Source organism: Sorghum bicolor, chromosome 6 (genome assembly GCF_000003195.3).
Source record: "Sorghum bicolor cultivar BTx623 chromosome 6, Sorghum_bicolor_NCBIv3, whole genome shotgun sequence".
Classification (NCBI taxonomy): Eukaryota; Viridiplantae; Streptophyta; class Magnoliopsida; order Poales; family Poaceae; genus Sorghum; species Sorghum bicolor.
In genome coordinates this window covers 51,800,477-51,823,516 of record NC_012875.2, presented here as the reverse complement: position 1 = coordinate 51,823,516, position 23,040 = coordinate 51,800,477, and the positions used below count along the sequence as shown (strand labels likewise).

General features: G+C 43.4%; 3 protein-coding genes across 9 annotated transcripts; all 3 read right to left on the bottom strand.

The window, feature by feature from the left end:
* LOC8083319 (probable LRR receptor-like serine/threonine-protein kinase At1g63430) lies at positions 38-5,245 on the bottom strand. 2 transcript variants are annotated; one of them, XM_021462884.1, is made up of 13 exons: positions 4,813-5,242; positions 4,560-4,698; positions 3,777-3,848; positions 3,551-3,694; positions 3,340-3,468; positions 2,937-3,056; positions 2,803-2,861; positions 1,751-1,990; positions 1,387-1,592; positions 1,175-1,307; positions 945-1,102; positions 593-799; positions 77-489 (listed from the first exon to the last, which is right to left on the bottom strand). In XM_021462884.1, the coding sequence occupies exons 1-13, from the start codon at positions 4,913-4,915 to the stop codon at positions 241-243; spliced, it is 1,959 nt and encodes a 652-aa protein (XP_021318559.1). In that variant the 5' UTR covers positions 4,916-5,242; the 3' UTR covers positions 77-240. The 2 variants fall into 2 exon arrangements, with proteins under 2 accessions (XP_002446854.2, XP_021318559.1); XM_002446809.2 differs by having other exon boundaries at positions 38-489; positions 2,803-3,056; positions 4,813-5,245.
* On the bottom strand, positions 7,587-15,117 carry LOC8083318 (protein O-glucosyltransferase 1). Of its 4 annotated transcripts, none has more exons than XM_021464072.1 (8): positions 14,528-15,115; positions 11,663-12,357; positions 11,153-11,345; positions 10,879-10,943; positions 10,560-10,770; positions 8,451-9,466; positions 8,118-8,312; positions 7,587-8,033 (listed from the first exon to the last, which is right to left on the bottom strand). In XM_021464072.1, exons 1-6 carry the CDS (start codon positions 14,681-14,683, stop codon positions 9,119-9,121), a joined length of 1,668 nt encoding a protein of 555 aa, XP_021319747.1. In that variant the 5' UTR covers positions 14,684-15,115; the 3' UTR covers positions 7,587-8,033; positions 8,118-8,312; positions 8,451-9,118. The 4 variants fall into 4 exon arrangements, with proteins under 4 accessions (XP_021319747.1, XP_021319748.1, XP_021319749.1 ...); XM_021464073.1 differs by having other exon boundaries at positions 7,587-7,994; XM_021464074.1 differs by having other exon boundaries at positions 7,587-8,312; positions 8,451-9,460; positions 14,528-15,117.
* Positions 18,747-21,298, bottom strand: LOC8083317 (protein O-glucosyltransferase 1). Of its 3 annotated transcripts, none has more exons than XM_021462409.1 (6): positions 20,974-21,298; positions 20,067-20,635; positions 19,761-19,953; positions 19,629-19,693; positions 19,317-19,557; positions 18,747-19,219 (listed from the first exon to the last, which is right to left on the bottom strand). In XM_021462409.1, exons 1-6 carry the CDS (start codon positions 21,121-21,123, stop codon positions 18,887-18,889), a joined length of 1,551 nt encoding a protein of 516 aa, XP_021318084.1. In that variant the 5' UTR covers positions 21,124-21,298; the 3' UTR covers positions 18,747-18,886. The 3 variants fall into 3 exon arrangements, with proteins under 3 accessions (XP_021318084.1, XP_021318086.1, XP_021318085.1); XM_021462411.1 differs by having other exon boundaries at positions 19,317-19,530; XM_021462410.1 differs by having other exon boundaries at positions 20,067-20,629.

Below are 23,040 nucleotides of genomic sequence, written 5' to 3'. Positions count from 1 at the left end.
ATGCTACCCCAAAAAAAGAGAAAATGCTCCCTCTGTATTTGAAAGGATAAAAAAGAGACTGCTTTTCGTGCTGATCAAATCAAATTTGAGTCATTTTTAATTCAGATTTATCTGCCATTTTCTCCCTCCAGAAAAGAAAAAAAAAACATTACAATGCCAAACCTAGTAACAATGGGTCAAACCATCACTGTCCAAGCAACTATACAGTCTAGCGAGTGCAGCAAAACGAGCAAAGGGCATCTAGGAGATGGCCAGCTCGGCTTCGGCCCAGGCCAGAGACGAATTCCTGAGCATGGTGGCCGCCGACGCCTCGATGCCTTCCTCCAGGATGGCCGCGATCATGCTCATGGACGGCCGCCGCGACGGCTCCGGGTCGATGCACAGGTTCACCACGTTGCAGACGATGCCCAGGCTCTCCTGGTTCACGCTCTGCAGCCTCGGGTCCACCAGCTTGCTGAACTCCTCGGGCTGCTCCAGGTGCTTTCTTGCCTGCATGCAACACGCCCAGTCGTTGTCAGTGATCACAGATATAGGTAGTCTGAAATCACTCATGCTGTCATGGCCGCTTGAGTCAAGAAGGTTCAGGAGTTACCCAATCCACTAAGCCCCCTGTATCTTTGGAAACCGAGGCTCTGCCACTGATGAGCTCCAGCAGGATCACGCCGAAAGCATAGGTGTTGGCCTGGACGTCCATGAAGCGCTTATGCCGAGAATCTGTAATGCTGTTGACAGACTCGCCATTCAGTGAGGCAAATCCTGGTTTGGTCGCAAGATATCTCCACCTCTCGAAATCGATTATCTGCAAAACCGCATTCAGTTCCAGTTGTTATCTGAAATGAACTAAGACTGGAACCTCATGCTCAGGAATCAGGATGCTATGCTACCAGCAACTAGTGTTCTTGATTTAGCAGTGTGTCTAGGAGTGCATACATACAAACACAGACCTTTGGGGAGAAGTCTTCGGTTAGGTAAACTGAACTAGACGTCAGTGCAGCAACTGCAAATGGAGGTTGCAGCTCGGTGTGCAAGTATCTGAGAACCCGCGAGATGGCCAGTGCTAATTTCATCCGTCTAGGCCAAGATAGCTGCCACCCATCTCCATCTGCAAACAGATGACGCACCGAGTTCATGCTACCATACTGCATACATGGAGGCATGGAGCTTGTTGACTTACCGTGCAGATGCTCGTAGAGTGTCCCATTAGGTGGATACTGAAAGACTAGCATTCTCGAAAATGGATCAGATTCCTTGCAGTATCCCACCATCTTTGCAACATTTTCATGACTCAGTCTGGACATTTCTATCACCTGAATATTTCGAGCATATTATGAGATATGATTATACAACAGTAAAATCTTAATATGGGTTTAGTTGGTGAACACTCGCCTCCTTCTGAAAGTAAAGTTCCACATAGTCATTCCAGTAATGCACCGGGACAGTCAGAGACACAACAGCGATTTCCCGGCCATCCTTCAGAGTTCCCTTGTACACAACTGTCTCCTGAGACGATCCAATTATGTTGCTGAAGTCTTCACAAGCCTCTGCCAGCTCTTGCCGGCTTATCTTTGGCACATTTACCAGGAGGTCATCATCTACACAAGCAAAAACTGGTAATCAACACAATTTCTTCTTTATCAATATATAAATAGGCACCTCTCGTGCCTGTTCATTTTATTTTGAAGGCAACCCGTAATCAAAACAGTGTAAAGTTCAGTTCTTTCGGTCACTCGCAACAAAAGCAGGCACTGACCGATTGAGATTACGGTATTCTCCTTCCAGCTTACAGCTCTTGTCCATGGAACACTGGTCCCGGACCCAGAGGATCTAGTTCTGCACCTTCGGAGGCCAGTCATGGTACAAAGTGTTAACAAACAAAGCAATGAAAGTGCCGCGATGACTTCCAGAATGAATAGCCAAAGTGGCTCTGGCAGGCCTTTCTGCGCATTCTCATCAGCACCATTGTCTTCACCTCTGTCCTGATTAGTATCACCTGTAATTATGCAGTGCACTTGCTCACTATTCAGAGAAGCAAATTACAGTAACAGGGAACGTTCTAGTTTAACAGTATGTATAGACCGTATGAATCATATTGTAATGCTCAGATGTAACAAGCATATGAAAAACACACAAAATCAATTTGGGCATCTTTAAAAAACAAGGTGGAGCTATTAACATGAACCAAAACAAAAGGAGCACTAAAAATCGAAGGACAAAAGAAAGAATGTGGGAGATCGGATCCAACAAAGAAGCAAACAAAGTGTCAAGTTCAGGCCTTTATTTTAACAACCATAGAAGGTTACACTATCCCAGGTCCCGAATCATCCGTAACTTAGTGATCTGAAACTGACAACGCAATAAGCGATGTGACTAGGGTTACTTTTTCTGTTACGTGTCAGATAAATTTTAACAGCCTATAGTTAGGTTTCCAACATCGCACTATGTCCTCGAGCCCAGAAATGCACCCCAAGTTCATCTTCTAGGGATGAACAAAGGGTTGGACTTCTTTACTCAGACTAGCCTAATGGGGTAGTTCACAGAATATGTAGTTTAGTAACTTACTAAAAAAACTGTAACTAGGATTGCTTTACCAATCTGTTATTTATAAAGTATTTTTTGTGAACTTTTCATTTTGCTCAGCACAAGGATTTTCACCAGGAACCAATAATTGTATCTTGCAACCATCGATGTATATGCACTTGTCAAATAACGAAGGCAAGGGGTGTAAAACAAAAGGAAGAGGAGGAACAAACTGTATTAGTGACTATAATATGTGAAAAATTAAAATATAAAATATCACCATACATTGCTGTAGTGGACGGTTTGATGTGTTGTTCTGGAAGCAATTCCCCACCAAGCTTGATCTGTTCAAATACTGTAAAACAGGTAAGTGCAGGAAGACAACTGAAACTTTTAAGTCACAAAAGGCGAAGGTGTACCTTTGGATTTGCTGTAAGCATGAAGGAATATCTCCAACCAAAAAGTTATACGAGAGATCAATATTGGTTAGCGGAGATAGCTGACACAATCCAATTTGATCATTGCTGTTGACAGATCCCCTGAAAGAAGGATTACAGGTACAACTGCTTGTTCATATGCCATACCAATTCATGTCTGAATAGAAGAGTACTGTTAAGGTTGTGGAGTTCACAGTTTGATCATTGTTTCATATCTCATTCAGCTTGTCTCCAGATATTTAATTAAATTCAAATTACATGCTTGCACAGTAAGCAGATTGATGCTAACTTCTTAACTAATTGTTTGATTCCTTTGTACAGAAAAATACATGCTTACTGAAAACAACCTTTGGAGTTTTGAAGACACTGAAAAACAGTTACTTACATGTCTGAATCATTACTTGCAGGAATAATGCCTGTAAGGCTGTTATTACTCAAACGTAGCTCAAGGAGGCTTCCCAACTTGCCAAGCTCAGGAGGGATAGTGCCATCCAACCGATTTGCATGAAGGTCTCTAGGGCATAAGAGAACAGATGAGTTATAAAATTGAAGTAATGCCGAGAATAACACAAGTTGATCTCTAGCTCTTCTTGTACATTTTCGTGATCTTTGCCATGTCACCAATCTCACTGGGTATAGGCCCTGCAAGTTGGTTGGAGCTAAGGTTCAGCTCAATCAGATTCTTTAGCATGCCGATGTCTTTTGGTATTGAGCCCACGAATGTATTGTGATCCAGCATGCTGCAAGAAGTTCCCCAAGACTATCAGTTGATATTATTTTTGGGTGAAATTAAAATTGGAGTTATGGAGTGGTAACACTCACAGAGTTTGCAAAGATCTTAGGGATCCGATCTGTGGTGCCAAAAATCCTTGGAGAGATGAATTTGACAGCTCACTATACAGTGAAAATAACAAACACTTAATTATATGAGAACAGGACGTTCATCAACAGAGAAAAAAAGTAGTTAGGTTCTTGTTCAAACAACAAAATCCCTATCTGAATTTGGAGAAATAACATTTGTCATTGTTTTGTTCTTTCAGCATAAAATCTTAAAAATACTAGTTGAGGATTTGCCTTCCGGACGGACCACAAAACTATATATGTGCATGTTTTTTTAGGAGGAGAATTGGAGAAATATTGTGGATGCTTGTTAAGTCAACTGAAGACAGGAATAGATAAAGTTGAATGATAGCTTCCAGCTGGGTGCCTTATCTGGTGTCAGAAACTTTGTCCACTTTAACTGTGGGAGAACATGCATCATTCTGCCATTGCTGCAGAGATTTCTACCACCAACAAGTGTATAATTTCAACCACAGTGCATAATTGTCCGTTATCCATTTGAGCAAGCTCTAAAATAGGCCGGAATATCACATTTCGCATATGGTTAGCAACCTTCTCTTCTTCTTCATCTGAGCTAATGAACCATGCATGCTATTTGGACAAATAGACAGGGGAGGCCAAGAATATGCTTCAACAGACAAAGCACTTGTAAAACGAGAATCTCAGAATTCTTTTGCTTAGAATCATGTGACCTTAAGCAATGCGAGAAAGGAAAAAAACAGATGAGGGATCAAAAAGAGGGCGGCCAGTTCTTGTGATTCTTACAGCGTGACCACGCGGTTGTTGAACGGCGAGCACCCCACACCGGACCAGGCGCAGGGATCCTTGTCCTTGGAGTTCCAATCCGACAGCTTGGACAGAGGGTCCTCGTAGATGGCTCTCTTGAACGCAAGAAGCGCAGATACTGGCAAACGCAACGCAAGAACAGAGCAGTCAGCGGCTATCAACTTGTCACCAAGTAGGTAGGAGTATAGCTGAAGGTCAGCACACAGAACACAGGAGAGAGGAGCAGCAATACCGTCATCCGAGGCAGATTCAGAGTTCCCGATGACAAGCACGCAGAGGAAGGAGACCCCCAGCAGCGTCGCCGTCGACATGCCGCCACGGCCGCTCCTCCCCATCCGTGTGCGCACACACACACACCAGCCCCCCGGAAAATGCTCACGGGTGCTGGCCTGCTGGGTGCAACACCACGAGAAAAAGGAGGGGGGAGAAAGAAAAGTATCACGCCGGCGGCGGCGGCGGGTGCTGCAAGTGATCGAGAGGAAAAGCAGAGGCGGCTGCGGCTCGTCGTCGTTCGCTTGCTTCACTTGACAATCACATGGTCATCGAGGTCCGTCCTCGTGTCGTCGCGTGTGTTTATGGCCCGCCGATGGAAGGAGCCGCGAGGAAGGTGGAAGAGGACGAAGGGAAGCGGGTTGCACTTGCACACTGCTTGCGCTTAACGGCCACGCCAAGCGCGCGGTGATGATGATGGCCTGGCGAGGGCAACGGCTTGCTGCTAGTACACAGAGTCCAAGACAATTAATTACATATTATTTATGATATTTTGCTGATGTGGCACCATATTTATTAAAGAAAGAGGTAGAAAAAATAAGACTCCAAGTCTTATTTAGACTCTAAGTCCACATTGTTCGAGATAATAAATAGTTTTAGACTCTATGATAAAGTCTGCATTATGAATGCACTAATCGTACGAGGACAAAAGCCCCAACCAAACCCACCCCCTGGGTATTAATCCTGCCGTGCAACAGCCATCACACCCCCCACTTTATACTCTGCGCCAGGTCTCACACTCTACAGCCGCTGTACAGTACGTACACGTACCGGGGCCGAGTTTGTACACCTGGGGCACGTGCCGCCTACCTACTCTTCCGGACACGGCCGCACGTGACATGCTGCTCTCTCTTGTCCCTTTAGGCCTGTTTACCCTAAAAACCAAAAACTTTTCAAAATTCTTCATCACATCGAATTTTGCGGTACATGCATGAAACATTAAATATAGATAAAAAACAAAAACTAATTACATAGTTTGCCTGTCAATCACGAGATGAATCTTTTAAGCCTAGTTAGTTCATGATTGGACAATATTTGTCAAATAAAAACGAAAATGCTACCGTACCACAATCCGAAATCTTTTCGAAACTAAACAAAGCCTCAGTCTTCACAAACTTTTTGTTGTGGGGGATGGAAGAAATACAATGCTTCCTCCATTCCATCTCCAATATCACAGTTTTTTTTGGGTGTACGTGAAGCTTGGCACCGAATCTGAGAGAAACCCTGGCCATGTTATGGTGAAAATTTTTGGTTTTGGATGCTGTAGCACTTTCATTTGTATTTAGTAATTATTGTTTAATCATGGATTAACTAAGCTAAAAAGATTCGTCTCGTAAATTAAAGACAAAATATACAATTAGTTATTTTTTTAATTTATATTTAGTGCTCTATACGAGTATCGTAACATTCGATGTGATGAAGAATTAAAAAAAAACTAAACAAGACCAGGTACTAACGAGTAGTACTAGAGAACAGGACGCGCGCGGGACATGGCCAGCTCCAGAGCACCAGATCAGGTAGCAAATCATCCTTACCTGAAGCTGACAGTTGAGCTTATCACTTTATCAGAGTACTGGTGTTCATCCGGTCATCCCTCCATCGGAGTTTGAAATCTTCCGGGCCAATTCAGGTCTTCTCGATCAGCTTGGAGGTCCGGTCCGGACACGCTCCTTCACGCAGGCACACTGAGAGCGACTGGCCCGGGTTAGGTGACGCTTCAAATCTTCCTGGGATCAGGGTTCAGGGGGTATAGAATACACTTTTGCTCCGTGTCACGGCCGGACCCGGGTGTTTCTTTGTGCCGTGGCCGTTTCCTCGCACTTGCTTGCAGCCAGATATCTTTGACATTTTATTAGGGAAGGATGACGCTATTGCCTCAGAAGAGTTGTTGCAACCACTAGTCCACTATTGCAGAAAGTTACGACAATTCTAGAGTAATCACCTCCGTTTCAAAAGAAGAAACCTTGAGTAATCACTGATCAGGGATTGGGGGTACACGTCACCGTTGTCACGTACTACTTAGTTTGACAGGGCGCCATCACGCCGTGACCTAGCCAAATGTTAGCCTGCAAGGAAAGGCAATAAATGGTACACTAGTTGATCAGAAGAAATGAGTCACTCAAAAGTCACAATCATGTTCTCAAGCTTTGATTCAGAACACATCCTTCCTAGCAGTTCTTTTCTTATGTGGAACTTCTAAAAGAAAAGGAAAAAAAATGCTTGCTGTGTGTTTTTTTTTTGAGAAATGTGAGGCGTTTCCTCACTTTCCAGTGTTCAGTTTCTTTTAGCATCTGTGAATTTCTTAGAGCCTAGAGGAGAGAAATTTTCTTTCTTCACACGAATGTACACGTGCAAACCATTGGAGATTGTTTAATTTAAAGATGGCCTGAAAAGGGAGATAGTGCTGCTTCCAAGCAAATCAACACAAGACTAATCATGATTCCTGTGGCTGCCAAATGGAGTGCGGTGTGATATAGCCTTCAGACACAAGGTTCCCTGGTACTCTATTGAGAATGGCATTCTTTACTTTATCTCTCTCCTTTCTACATTCGCCACTCAAAAAGTCGTTTTTCCACATTGTGCATCAAGCACCTGTAACCGCTTGCAATTCCCTAAAAGAGCATGGGTACGGAAAGAAATACATCACAAATCAACACGATCTAAACAGGTCCAACTAATAGTCTCGACTAATTATTACTAATAGTCTAAACTATTAGTCTAAATTTACAAAATCTATAACAACAAAATTAGATTCATTAGACCCATCTTGAAACATTTCCTGACAGGACATTTGTTTGAGCTTACAGATGTTAGCCAATTCGGACAAAGAAAGTGACCTAACTTGGAGCGGATAGAGTAACTGACGTCATGATCTTGACCATGTCACTGTAGCTACAAATTGATAATGTCTACGACTACAAGAACCTGGATGCAGTCTGGACGCAATGTAATGGATAAAGGAGCAAACAGAACAGTAAAAGGTGAAAGAAATACTGATGACATCAAACTTGGGGGACTAATGAAGAATTCTCAAAGAAATTAGGCTTCTGATTTCTCCCATAGTCTCTTTTTACTCCATTGACTATAAGCTTGTTGACTGTTGAGAAAATAGTCATGCTGCATAGGCCCTTTTTCCACAATGGACTGTAGGCGTGGACACCAAGGTGAGATTTTCAGCTCTCACTCCAACCAAAGCCATAAGCAAGGCAAGTTCAGATACTTGATATATGGAAGAACTCAAAGAAATCTAGTAGTAACAACCTTTACCTGACATCAACACAAAGAAAACAATGCATTGCTGCCTGTTCAACACAGAAAAATGCTGAATTGGATTGACTCTTAAGAAACTGACACAGGCTTCGGAACTCCCCAGTGATGCAAATCATAAATGGACCAGAAATATTCACTAGGCACCACATTCTTTTGCATTGTCTATCAGAGTACCATCGATTCAAGAATTTTCTGCAGGACAAAATACTGGTGAAGTTTTTATTTCAAAAAAAAAAAAACTGGTGAAGTTGTTATTTGTGTAAAGAGTTTTCTGCAGGGTAAAAATACTGGTGAATTTGTTCTTTGTGTGGAAGTAGCAAAGTTGCTTACCATGCCAGTGAATCAGTGACCAGTGAAAGAGAGCATCTCAAGTAAATTTAATTAGTTGGAGGTCATGCGTTAAACTCCCAGAGGATACCCTCAACATGCTCCATCAAACTCTCCACGGTACAAGAACACCAAGCACAGATATCTATGACATCCAATCTCAATGAGGAAGTGGATATTGGCTAAGAATTATATATTCTGCATAATTGTTATTGAACTGTTTCTGTGTAACATTTACAGTTGCTTTACAAAGAAGCGAATAAAAACAAAATTTAATACAGAAAAATGGTTATAGCTAAGTAGCTAACCATTTTTTTATAAGAAAAAAATACCTAAGGAATGAATATTTGCTCAATTTATCTAGATTATTCTACATTGATTTCAGCCAATGAATAATTGGTATTTGGTCGCACCTCAATGACACTAAGTTAGATCATACTCCTCCCATTCCAAATTATAAGACACCAATTAGGGCTAGTTTGGAAACACATATCTCCTTGGGATCTCTGACTTTTCCCAGGGTGAGCAATCCATGGGGATGTCATTTGAATAATCCATTTCTCCATGGTGGGCTTTCCATCCCTGGGGTTTGCCTCCCCCTTCATTCCAAATTAGGCCTTATGTGTGCCTGTGATTGAAAGAAAAAAGGCAAATGGATCAAAACTCGTTATCTAAGCCCCTAAATCTCTTTGCTCCCACATTTGAATCTGCTTTATTGAATTTTCTTTCCTCTGCTTTAGCAACTTTAGCTCATGAGGGTCGAAAGGAGGAGGCAGATCACATGGGCCTGCATCACGGGCAAACTTCACCATGGATTCCACAAGAAACTTCTTCTCGAGACCTTCAGCTTGGCAGACCAAAGACTCTGAACAGACCTCAACAGCTTCAGGTGGCTTAGTGGGCTTGAATTTTAGGAGCTTGGCATATTCAGTTAGAAGATGAAGCATGTAGTCATAAACATGGTCCATATTGAGCTCTTCTTGAATGAAATTACTTGCTTGCTTTCCTATGTGCTGTGCCTACGAAAGATTTGGAGTATGAGAAAAGTATTTCATTTGAGAAAAACATAGGTAGAGAAACAATCTAAGAGATTGCAACATAAAGGCACGCTAAATATCCTAAACAGTGCAAGGAAAAAAATCACTGCCACCTGTCCAATTTAGTAGTTGTTTATAACATTAACACTCACCTTGAGTTTTTATTTTTCTAAGATATATTGAATTCATAATACTATTACCATTGAAATACTTTTGACGATGGTAATATAAAGTTCTGCTTGACAAATCTAAACCATTTTTATTAGCATAATGGTCCCGACTCCTGAGTTTTGAATCCTAGGGCATATCTAAAGCATTTTTATTAGCATGCATCCTAGGACATTTGTTTTGGATCAGATTCAGAGGTAGTACCATTTAAAAATTTTCTTAACTCTATGGAAAACTCAATATGGCTGTTAGTGAAGAGAAGCCCAGTGAAACAAGTGTTCACTGAATGGTGGACACTTATCCAGCCTAAGTTGAAAAGTAGGGCACTTCCAGTTTTGGTGGAAAAAACTTGTATCTTTAAGTTCTTAATCCCATTCCCATGCAATAATATTATCACATATCTGTTTGCTCCATTTTATGTTCTGCCATGTTTTGCATCATGGTGGATTTTTATGCTATTTACAATTCGACAAAAGGTCCCAAGTTGATTTCTCAGTGCACGCTATTATGGGCAGAAGTTGTTTGCACCAAACTCTTTCAGTAACACCAATGGGTGATGATTTACTTATGTTGCCTCAACGGGGCATAGATATTCTAAGAAAGATTAGGCACAAAAGGTCCCAAGTTGATTTTTCAGTGCACGCTATTATGGGCAGAAGTTGTTTGCACCAAACTCTTTCAGTAACACCAATGGGTGATGATTTACTTATGTTGCCTCAACGGGGCATAGATATTCTAAGAAAGATTAGGCACCTTGGGTTCACACCATAGACCATACGTTGCATCTCAACTGAATTTCAGTTAGTACCAAGCGGAGCTTGTTACTATTATTTCCAAATCTAATATTTAGCACTGCAAAAAATTGCCTACAAATGTAGATAAAAAAATATAGATAGATGCAAGGTACCATTTGCTTGTGAGAGTTGCCCCAATCAACAGCATATTTTATGGAGGCACATTTATTGTCATCCCGAACAGGCCAATAATGCTGAGTTGGCATAAGTGACCTTGAAAAGAAATCATAGTATCTTGGTGTAACCAACAGGGTCATTGAATCACATGCTAGTATATATTTCTCACTGATGGACCATGCTGATCCTTCAATATAGATCTTGTACCTGGAAACGGTTAAGCAAAAGTGCTAAGAACATAAAGAGCTATTGATAGAACTATGTAACTCCTTACTTGTTATAACTCAAAAGGAACAAGGGGAAAAAAAGGCAAACCTGTGAGCACACTGACTACTCAAATCTGAGTCCTTATATCCTGCCTTGCTCTCCTTGAACCAGTCCTAAGTCCCAGAAAACCAAAAATAAAGTAAGACAATAAATATTTTCAGTATTTATCCACAAAAGCAGCAGTTACTGAAGTAAACATGTAATGGTATTTACTAAATTCGAAGAGAACCATTTTAATCTATTAGGGGAAACAGAGGAACTCTACTTTCTCCAAGGATCCCTGTTGTAGGGATGGAAAAATTAACAAACAAAAACAAGTTACCTGAGCGTAAATCCTTGCGTTCCAATCATGTGTACTAGAGACATTACACTTAACCAGTTCCTTACGTGTCGCAGAAACTGATGGATTCCCTTTCCAGTAAGCATAAGGCTCTCTATCCATCCATCTCACTCTGTTATTACCATCCTTCAAGTCCTCCTGCAGGGCATCCCATGGCTTTATGTTGATCTCCGGCCTGCCAAAGAAGGATAGTCAGTATTATTAGATCCCTTGTACTTCATATACATATAAGTTTAAGGTATAGGAACTACGGATTTAAAAAACTATTACTGAAAACATTTAGCATTAATCGAACTAGCATGTGGATAGCTGAGCAAACAGTTTCTTCTAGCACAATAAGGAATATAAATGGTGCATTCAGTAGCTCTTCGACCGATGATGTGTGCATATAATTGACATACATTTTTATGCCATCTTCTGGTGTTCAGTTCTCAATTTGTCCGTTTTAGACTGAAAAATGTGCAATTCAAACAAGCAGGCGAGTAAAATTACCATCCCCAGAACGACCAATCCGGGAAGACGATATCCAGTGTTTTATCATCCCCGCAGTAGCGGAACAGCGGTGGCAACATCTCGGCGTACTTCCCGCGGTAGAGGTGGGCGCGGACGATGGGCCAGTCGACGGTGTCGAACATGAGGTCGAGATCGGGGACGCGGCCGGGGTAGCGACGGAGAAGCTGGAGGACGCCCCAGATGGTGAATAGGTCCCGGGTCTGGAACGCCGGGCGCAACCGATGGACGTAGGCGCGGCCCCCGAGCACGACGAGGCGGAAGGTGGCGGTGAGGCGGGCGCGGTCGAGCATGGCGCGCGTGATACCGCCCGCGGCGCGCCATGGGCGGAGGTCCTCGTGGATGAAGCGGAAGTAGGACGGGCACGAGTTGTTGGAGGATGGCGAGCCGGCGGCGGAGGGGGAGGGCGGGGGCGGGCTCGGGGAGGCCGGGCAGATGGAGGGAGAGGAGAGAGCGCGCGCGAGGGTTTGGGAGGTTTTGGGCGCTTTGGCGGGGTTGGAGAGGTTGAGGCTGGGGCAGGAGAGGGAGTAGGAGGGAGGTGGTGTTGGTCGGGAAGGGGGAGGAGGCGCTGGTGGTGTGGACGGGTGCGGCGGTTGTAGCTGTTGCGTTTCGGGGTGGTGGAGTACGGCGGCGGCGGCGGGAATGGCCGCGGTGATGGGGAGGCGCGTCAGGGGTCCCTGCAACGGCAAAGAGAGAAGCGACGAATAAAACGGTTAGCCTAAAACAATTCATTAGAATATAGTATAAACCATTTGGGCCCTAAGGCCCAATGTAGATGTGATTCTATCATCATGCCCAGTTATGAGCTAGCACAGAACATTAGCTGAACCAAGGCTCGTCAACACTTGTTAGAGCATTTTCTCCCAAAAGAAAAACTTGTTAGAGCATAATTGATCCTTAAAAAAATAGATAGAACAATACGTTTATTTAGCGCTCGTACGCTGTTTCATGTTTCCAACACATAGTTTTAAGTCAGACTCTTTCAACTCTTTGCATAGCGTTTTTTTAGACTTTTCCTTGCATAGTTTTTTTTTTAGAGTTTTCCTATCTCTCCTTTTCTTTACATGTTGGGTTCTTAATCTCTCTTTTTATTTGCCTTATATAAATGATTGTACATATCTTTAGTTAGTTTATTATTTCAGAATTAATGAATTGTATTCGCTGTTAGCCTTAGTAACGAGTGAGCTAAATGAGCGTTCGATAAGAATCCGGCTGTTAGGGCACTACGTATGGTTTCTATACCTATTAATTTTAAGACACTATATATAAAAATTATGGTCTCAATAGATAGATAGTTTCTATAGAATATTATTTTATCCAATCGTATTCATTGTCTCTCTATTCTTAGTCAATCATATCACTTCATGTCTTGGATTTTGTGAATACATGGTTAGACTCAGTTTCTATGATTTTTGCTCTTTCTCTTTAATAACTCTTTTGTCATATCATCAAAATACTTAGGTGGTACTATAATTAATTAATCTCTGTAGTGCCGGAGCTGGCAGCTCCACCCGCAGAGCCGAATGCTGCCGTTTCTGACCAACGAAGAAAGCAACCCCACGGAGCAAGATTCTCGCGGATTCGTGCAAGGTAATATCCGCTTGGTCACGGCACGGCACATCACATGTCACTGGCTCGCCCACGCCCCAGTCACCAAGAGACGTGGCGAGGTTCCATTTGCCTCTGTGATGTGAACTGTTCGTGTGTTCGTGAGGACTGAGGAGCCACGCACGAACGTTCCTTGCCTCCTTGGGCTTTCTATGTGTCGCGCTGTCTCTTCTCTTTCCACTTGAACCTGTTCTTTAACGAGACAGCCTACACCGCTACACGAACTCCCGTGATCGTACCAATTCATCCGTCTGCACGAACGAGCAGTCAAGCACCGTGACGCGCGTGCCGGAGAAAACAGAATACATAGCAAGCCTCTTCCCTCGATCTGGGGTCCCCTAGCGTTCACGCACAAAGCAGTAGCACCGCCGCCTAGTCTCGTTCAGTGGCTCTCGTTGTCTCAGTGGGCACTACACGACGCTTCATCATAAGGCTTTGTTTAGTTCCAAAAAATTTTAGAAAATTGACACGGTAGTACTTCTATTTTTATTTAACAAACATTATCCAATCATAGAGTAACGAGACTTAAAAGATTCGTTTCGCGATTTACGGACAAACTGTATAATTAGTTTTTATTTTCATCTATATTTAATATTTCATGCATATGCCGCAAGATTCGATGTGATAGGGAATCTTAAAAAAATTTGGATTTTTTGGTTGAACTAAAAAGGCCTAAAATAAAAGTCAGCTAAACGAATAAACTTTGGATGACTAGCTCACTCCTTTCTGAGCTACTGGAACTCTACAACTAATCATGCAGCAATTGTACATCCTCCCCCCGGGGGGGTAAGGCCATGAAAATAATTCTAGGTCATGTTTGGCCTTGATTAGCAAGTCAGCCCGGCAAACCAAATCCAGAATTTAGAATTAGGTGCACTGCACACAAGGGTTTTCTGCCGCCGCAACCATGTGCAGGCCAAACAGAGCTCAACAGCAAGGCGCGCGGCTAGAAAGGGAAAACCGCCAGCTCCACCACGCCTCCACGCCCGAAATTAGAACATAACCAAAACCATTCGGGGCTTTGTTCTGAACTCAAAATATTATTAGCAAGTTAATTCGCGCACTCTTGTTCTGATGAGAAAGGAAGTTTTACTCCATCGCTGGTCAATTCTTTCAGTTTAACAAGAAAAGCTTTTCATGTTTGGTCCCGTCTAAAACAGGGAAATTCTAGCGATCATGCGGAATTAAGCATGTGCCGGTCGTGACACGACAAGAAGGAATCAGAGAGCGTGGACTCACAGCGGTGGTGGCGGCGGTGATCCAGCGGCCGGAGACGACCACCCCGACGGCGACGACGGAGAGGAAGAGGAAGGCGGCGGTGGTCCTCGACAGCGCTGCCGCGAGCACGGTGCGCACCAGCCGGCAGTCCGCCGCTGCCGGAGCCGCCGTCGCCATGGCAGCCGCCGGCCGCCGGAGCCGCGACGGTGAGTGCGCGCGGTGCGCGGAAGCAGAGGAGACGGGAGAGGCAGGCTGTGCTTCCTCTGCTGCTGGAAGAATGGACTAGTGTAATCTGGGCCGGAGCGCCCTCGTGAGCTCTCAGTTATGACGACCCCAACGGCGCGGAGGGCGACGGCTTTATTTCCGAGGCCTGTGCGGGCGAAAAGGCGGTGCAGTGCAGGCGTGCGGCAGTGCGCGAGGCAGCATGGGGAAAAGGGACGCAGATTCAGTAATGTTGGTTCAGTAAGTCACAATGTAACTTTAGCATCATCTGCTACGTTGCTTTGCCATCCAACGGTCTGTCGAGAATCTACTAGAGCTGAGGCTGCTGAAGGCCGGACGCGGACTCTATAATGCCACTTCACATGCTCGCTTGATTTCTCCCAAATACAAATGCCCTATTTAGTTGTGACTTTTTTTTTCAAAATATCTACTATAGTATTTTTGTTTATATTTGATAATTATTGTCTAATTATTGACTAACCAAGCTTAAAAAATTAACTAGGTTTAATTTTTTTAATACATTATATGGTAAACTGAATAATTAATTTTTTATTTATATTTAATGTTCTATGTATGTGTTTAAAGATTTGATGTAATAGAAAATTTTAAAATTTTTAGAATTTTGAAAAAGTCTAAACAAGACAGTATGATGTATTTGGGGAATTGGGATAGAGTCACAGGGAGTATTATTGGTACGTGACGAAAATTTTTCTTTTACGGAACCCAGTAACACATACACATATGTATGTATGCATATTCTCTCTGAGTAACCAAGTTATGAACCAATAAATTTTGAGATTGATAATGTCATCGTAAACATTTTGATGTCAACTGATACCATACATCGTATGCAAAATAATATCACTGTTGAAATGCGATAGCTTGAGACGTTGATTTTGTGTGATCATTAGACTCTTGCTTCGGTGCTATTACTCTTCCGATTCGACTCTTTTCATTCTGACTTTAAATTTCATCTATCATTAGGTTTCATTTGAGCTATCTAGTGCTAGTTTTAAAAATACGAGCGTATCCACTTACTAGTTTATTTACGTTAAGCTATCTATTCATATATCTTTTCGTAGTATGAAGGAGAGAATGAGAGAATCAGGGGCGTTCCTGAGCCCGTGCGAGCTGTGCGACCGAACTGGGCCTCCAAAATTTATGGGCTCTAAAATTTACTAAGTGTTCTAAGTATATATAATAATTAGTAAAAGCTTGTTACTTCCTTCGTGAGAAAACACATTGAGTCCATAATTGTGAGTTAGAAAAGTCTATGGTTGGTAATTTTTCTTCACATAAGTTTGTAACCTTTCGTGAGTTCGTGGTTTCGTCCCTTAGACTTATTCCTCGCCCTTGGTGTTGTTCGTCGCTCAAGAGTCGAGACCTAATAGCAATTATAGACGGCTGGACCCTGATTAGGACGCCAGACAGAGATCATTGCCTGGTATAATCCCTATTTTATTTAGTTAATCTTTTATACATTGTCTTTGTAATATGTTGATATTTAATATTTTTTTAGATTTTGACAATAGACACTAGGCCTCCACTTATTGTTTTGAACTGGGCTCCATATTTACCCGGGACGCCCCTGGAGAGAATAAGGACCTAAATTACTCTAACGTAGTATTTTGATTCAAAGGACGGAATAGTCCTAGGTGGATATCCAACTTTGACTTAGTATTTGGAGATAAGATAATTCTACTAAAAATATACCTTTTATATTTTTGTTCAGTTCCCGCTACAAATACCACAGACAGAATCATCCTAGTTAGAATAAGGAAGAACAGAATCATCCTAGTTAGAATAAGAAAGAACAGAGCATGAGCTAGGATGGCACCGATGTTGAGGGAGAAGACGACTAGGCGAGCATAAAGAGCTGCTACAACATGAGGCGACACTCCGAGTGTAGCACCGCATACTCACAGTGGCTACGTGCTGGGGGTGAGGCCATGCTCGAGTGAGGTTGTGCGGCTGCCGCCGAGCTTAGGCCCTGTTTAGATCGCTGATAAAAATTTTCTAGGTGTCACATCGAATGTGTCGGAAGGATATCGGGAGGGATTTTTAGAAACTAATAAAAAAATAAATTACATAGCTCATCAGGAAACTGCAAGACAAATCTATTAAGCATAATTAATCTATCATTAGCACATATGGGTTACTGTAGCATTTAAGGCTAATCATGGAGTAACTAGGCTTAAAAGATTCGTCTCGCGATTTTCAACCAAACTGTGTAATTAGTTAATTTTTTTATGTATATTTAATGTTTCATGCATATATCTAAAGATTCGATGGGATGGATGAAAAAATTTTGGATGGAAAACTAAACAGGGCCTTAATGGCGGAGAAAGAGAAGAAGAGGAGTGACACTCGGTCGAGCTGGCTTGCAGGTGGCTTGGCAGAGCTAATAGTGGGAGCAAGTATTATAGCAGGCTGTAAAGTCAGCTAAATGCTGAGGTGGAGTTGAGAGAATATGAGAGAGAGTAAAAGCGGGTTGTAAGCTTACAGCCGGCTCAGACACAAAAAACAAAAGAATCTATGAGACAGACAAGTGGGCCATGTATTAGTAGTGATGAGCTAACTATTAAGGCACTCACAATGCAGACTCTATCATAGAGTCTAAAATTATTTATTACCTCGAACAATGTGGACTTAGAGTCTAAATAAGACTTGGAGTCTTATTTTTTCTACCTCTTTCTGCAACAAATATGCTGCCACATCAGCAAAATATCATAAATAATATGTAATTAATTGTCTTGGACTCTATGATAGAGTCTTGCACTGTGAGTGCCCTTATATGAGTGGGCTACAAAAAAGTTGTAAAGAAATCTTACAGCCAATAGTTGTCTGTATTATAATACTTGCTCTAAGTATATCACTACTAGTATATGACTTTGAGAAGGGAAAAAAAAAGCTGTGCGAGTGAGGTTGTGCGGCTGCCGCTATTTTGTTTGAGAAGAGAGATCGCTAAAGGTGTTAGCCCACGGTTTAGAATCGGTCTCACTAAATTACGAACGTTCAGCCGTAACAAAGAAAACGATCAATTTCAGACATATCTTATTTAGAAAAAAAATCCCACTCATTTCTCTTTTTGGCAACCGGTCAGCAAAGCTCACTACGCATGCACGCTTCTTCCGCACAGTGCCTCTATATTCATGTGCGCTTTTTAAGGATAGGTGACGTCACTGAAAAAGAGAAATAATTATTTCAAAATACTATAACTTCTGAACGGTGTATCTTTTTTTAATTTCGTCTGCACTGATGTGTTCTACGCGACGAGACGAACAAAATTAGATCTCACTTGCACATGTTTCAAAGATTTATTTTTCCTGCTACCAATTTATGTATATTAACTTACATCATATAACTTATGCCATGAAAGTTATAAAATATAACTTATGCGAAAAACTTAAAATCTTAAGAGCTATAAAACACCTTTTATGTATAAAAGTTATTAAACACAAAGGAACGAATTAACTAACTTGTGCCAAAACTGCAAACACAAAAGTCATTAACAGACAAATGAATGAATCAAATTTTAGAAACACAAAAATTATGAAACACAACTTATGTAAAGTTAGACATATAAGTTATATTTAAAACTTATAAGTTATACAACTTAATGAATGGCTTAGATGTAAAGTTAGGTGTATAAGTTATATTCAAAACTTAAATATACAAATTAGTATCACAACATATTAGTAGAAATATGCTAAGTTATATGTTATAAGTTATTCTTATAAGTTATAACCTATAAATTATATAATATTCTATGATATAGATAAATTACTAATAAAATAAAATTCTTCGAAACATATCTAAGTGGGGTCTAGTTTTGTTCGTCTCATCGCATAGAACACAGTGATGAAGACGAAAATAAAAATAAATACACTATTAAGAAGTTATAATATTTTGAAATAAATGTTTTGCTTTTTTCAACCTGAGATCATCGCTGACGTCAACGCATGGGAGGGGGTTAAGCTCTATCATTCGTTGTTGGATCGTTCGCTCGGAATGAATCTGCTAAACGACCGTAGAAGTGGATTTGGGGTTTAGAATACCGGTTAAAAAAAGCTATTTAATTTACAAAATTCGCTCTATTTCTTTGACCAAATTTGGGAAAAAGGTGAAAAAAAAAGGTGCAATCCTCCTCCGTACCTCCTACTTCTCCCACGCCTCCACTTGCCTCACCACATCCTCTCTCGCTCTCCGCAGCGCCTCTAGTTCCTCGGCACTGTAAGCCGGCTGCAGCCTGCAGGGGCCTTCGCCGTTCGCGGCGGCCACCGCCGTGTCCGCCATGAACTGCCTCTCCAGCCCCCGCTTTCCCCGGGTCATGGACTCGACGGTGACCTCCGCGGCGCCGCGCGGCACCTCGGGCCTGTACCGCAGCAGCCTGGCGTACTCTGTGAGGAGGTGGAACATGTAGTCGTAGACGCGGTCCATCGTCAGCTCCTCCTGGATGAACCTGCTCGCGTTCCCCGCCATCTCCTGCGCCTGCCACCACCATTGCCAGACGAGAGCGTTCGGTATTGGTCATGTTCGGAATTCGTAGTACTATACGGAAGGGGTGAAATCGATCGGGGAAGGGTACCCTGTCCGTGTGAGCGTTGCCCCAGTCCACGGCGTACTTGATGGACCGGCACATGCCTCGGTCGCCGCGGACGGGCCAGTAGTGACGCAGCGGCGACAGCCCCCGCGAGAAGAAGTCGTGGAACCTCGGCCGCACCATGAGCGCCACCGAGTCGCACGCCAGGATGTACTTCTCGCTCACCGACCACCCCCGCCCCTCGATGTAAATCTTGTACCTGCGCGCACACGAGCGCAAAAGCATACTAAAATGTGTCACGGCATAGCAGGTGCAGCAGCTAGTTATTGGTGGTGGCGACCAAGCTCGTGTTAGTACCTGTGTGTGCACTGCTTGGACAGGTCCGATCCCCTGAATCCGTGCCGCACCTCCTTTCCCCAGTCCTGAAAGTTGTAGCCTCCCGTGTCAGTGTCACTTCACGTGGACCTGGGCGTTCAGAGAGGAGTGTACCTGCGCGTATACTCGCGCGTTCCAGTCACGCTCGCCGGACGCGTTGCACCTGAGGAGAAGCAGGCGTTCGGCGCCCACCTTGGGGTTCCCCTTCCAGTACGCGTACGGCGCCCTGTCCATCCAGTTCACCATGGCGTTCTCTTCGTTGATCTCCCTTCGCAGCGCCTCCCATGGCTTTATGTTGAGCTCCGGCCTTCTCCAAATCCAAAGAAGAACGGACCACTTTGTGAGTCGAGAGATTACGGAGCATTTACGAACAGACATGATCATGCATGTTCACGGAAGGCGATGAGCGTATATATTTACCAACCCCAGAATGACCAGTCAGGGAAGGCGATGTCCAGCGTGGTCTCGCTGCCGCAGTACCGGAACAGCGGCGGCGGCGCCTGGTGGCGGTCGCCAGCGCCGACGACGGGCAGGTCGTCACAGTCGAACATGAGGTCGAGGTCCGGGACGCGGCCGGGGTAGCGGCGTAGCAGCTGCAGGATGCCCCACTGCGTGAACGCGGCGCGCGTCTGGAAGCACCGGCCGTAGCGCGCCACGTACAGGCGGCCCGCGACCACGGTGACGCGGAACTTGGGCGCGAATAGCCGGCGCGCGCCCTCCAACGCGCCGCGCGTGACCCCCGCGGCGCGCCACGGCCGCAGGTCCTCGTGGATCCACCGGAAGTAGGATGGGCAGTCCGGCGGCGGCGCGTCTGCTTCCGCGGGCGCCGGGGCGGGTGGCGCGAAACTGGCCGCTGCCGACGGCGTTTGGTTCGTGCTCGCACCGACGATGGCGGGGAACCGTGGCGGACCCGGCGCTGGCTCCGGCCCCGTTGCAGCGTTGTGTGCTATGCCTGGGGTGGCGACAGGAGTGATCGGAGTGACCTGCAACTTAGGATCAGTAAAAAAAATTGCATAAGATACGCTATAAGCTCATATGTGTTGCAAGAAGAAAAGCAATTCACACATTATTCCTGTATTAGCTTGACCCTTCTTGCTTCAAAATAAATCGTGGAACGAAGTTAATGGATTTGACGACAGAAACTTGTCGGCAGCTGTGACACTGTTCTAACGTAACGTGGTTATTCAACAACCAAGCAAGCATATGGCCGCTGAACAGATTACCCAGCTACTACTCGCCATGTGTGTGGGGACTGGGGAGTCAAGAATCGATCAAGAGACAGACATCACACAAGAGAAAAGCAGGTAGGTATTGCAGGGAACCTTACTCTGGCGCTGACAGACATCCAGCAGGCGGAGACGAGAGCTCCGGCGACGAGCGCGGCGAAGAAGACGAACACGCCGCTGTAACAAGGCGCTGCAGCAGCCAGGCTCCGAGCGAGCCGGGACGACGCCTTCGGTGCCGCCGCGGCCTCCATCCTCGTCCCTCAATCAGATGGCATATGGCCGGCCGGCGTTCCGCGAGCGAGGACGAGCTGACAACAGACGCGTGATCGAGTCAACGAAAACAGCACGCCATGGTTCCTTCTCTCTCCCCCGTTTCCTATCGCGGTAACCGAGCTCATGTGCCTGAATTCAATTTTCTGCTCGGCCGTTCAGGCCTTGTTTAGTTCCAAAATTTTTTGGGAAATCGACACTGTAGCACTTTCGTTTGTATTTGACAAATATTGTCCAATCATGGACTAACTAGGCTTAAAAGATTCGTCTCGTCAATTTCGACCAAACTGTACAATAAGTTTTTATTTTTGTCTATATTTAATACTCCATGCATGCGTCTAAAGATTCGATGTGACGGAGAATCTGAAAAATTTTGCAAAATTTTTCAGGAACTAAACAAGGCCCTTGTGCCTGGCTTTGTTTGGGCGTGTAGGATGGGTAAGGTGGGAACGCATGGATCAACCAAGACCACGACGCGATGCAGCGTGGCGCGGTATCGTCGCCCCTGATGCTGACCGCATGCCTACTTTCCGCTCCCTCCGTGCCGTCTGCTCACTGCAGCGTCGGAATCAGATACTGTACCTCTTTTTTTTCCAGAAAAAGATACTGTACCATTTTTATTGGCCTTATTTAGTTGGTGAAAAATTTTAGTTTGGAGTACAAGAGCAGCACTTTCATTTGTTTGTAATTATTGTCCAATCATAGTCTAATTGGACTCAAAAAATTCGTCTTATAAATTACAGATAAATTATGTAACTAATTATTTTTTAATCTATATTTAGTGTTTTAATGTATGTGCTGTAAAATTTGATGTGATAAAAAATTTTAAATATATTTTTTAACTAAACAAGACGCACGGCGGCCAGCCGCCGGATGTTGTTTTTGCCTTTGGCCGCGTGCTGAGTCTGCTGACCTAGGTCGCGTACGTACTACGTGAAGCTTCCACTAACTCTCGCTCTCCCATCCAAAAAAAACCAATCCTTAGAATCTTGTGCCCGTTAAATTTAATTAAATTTGACTAACTTTATACAAAAGAGCAACAATATCTATAACATAAAGTGTGTCATATATAAAAATATATTCTATGATAAATCTAATTATATTAATTTGATATCATAAATCTTAATATTTTTTTTAGAAATTTGATCAAAGTTTAGAAAGTTTGACTTAGGACAACTCTAGAAATTGACTCTTTCGTGGACGGAGGGAGTACGTCACTGCAATTTTTATCCATGCACAGCCTTGTTTTTTCTGCCATCAAAGTTTAGCTTCTATCACATTAAATATTTAGACACATACAATCATCTAACCTTTCTTCTGCTTATATACATATGTAAGGTTACAACAGTTATAAATTAGACGCATTTTTGTAGGGATACAGATTTTTTTTTTGCTACTCTTGATTATTATTATTATTACTACTAGTACATCTCGAACATCATATTGACTAAAAGTTTTTAAGAGAAGCAAAATGTTTCAATAAGAACTGTAAGTATCAAAATCCGTGGACAAAATTAGGGCATTTAGCTATTTAAAACAGGAAGGATGCCATGTGGGCTGCTAATTAGTTGCTACAATGCTATAAACAAACATTTTACCAACAATGCAGTGTCTAAGATGTCATATTTTCTCTATAAGAATTTGGTCTAGCTGCATTTTTTTATTTAAAAAAAACTTCAGAGTGCTACTTAAAAACACGTAGTAGCTGTTGTGAACACGTTGCCATGGACAAAGTGGTAACAATCCAAACAAGACTGCCAAAGTTTCAACGTAGTATACTACTGTATATCACAGGACGGGCCATTAACGATTAATCAGTCCAGAAAAAGGGTAAAAAGAAGCCCGAAGGGCCGAGCCCAACTAGCCATTATCATTCGGTATGAAGCCGGCCCCAAACC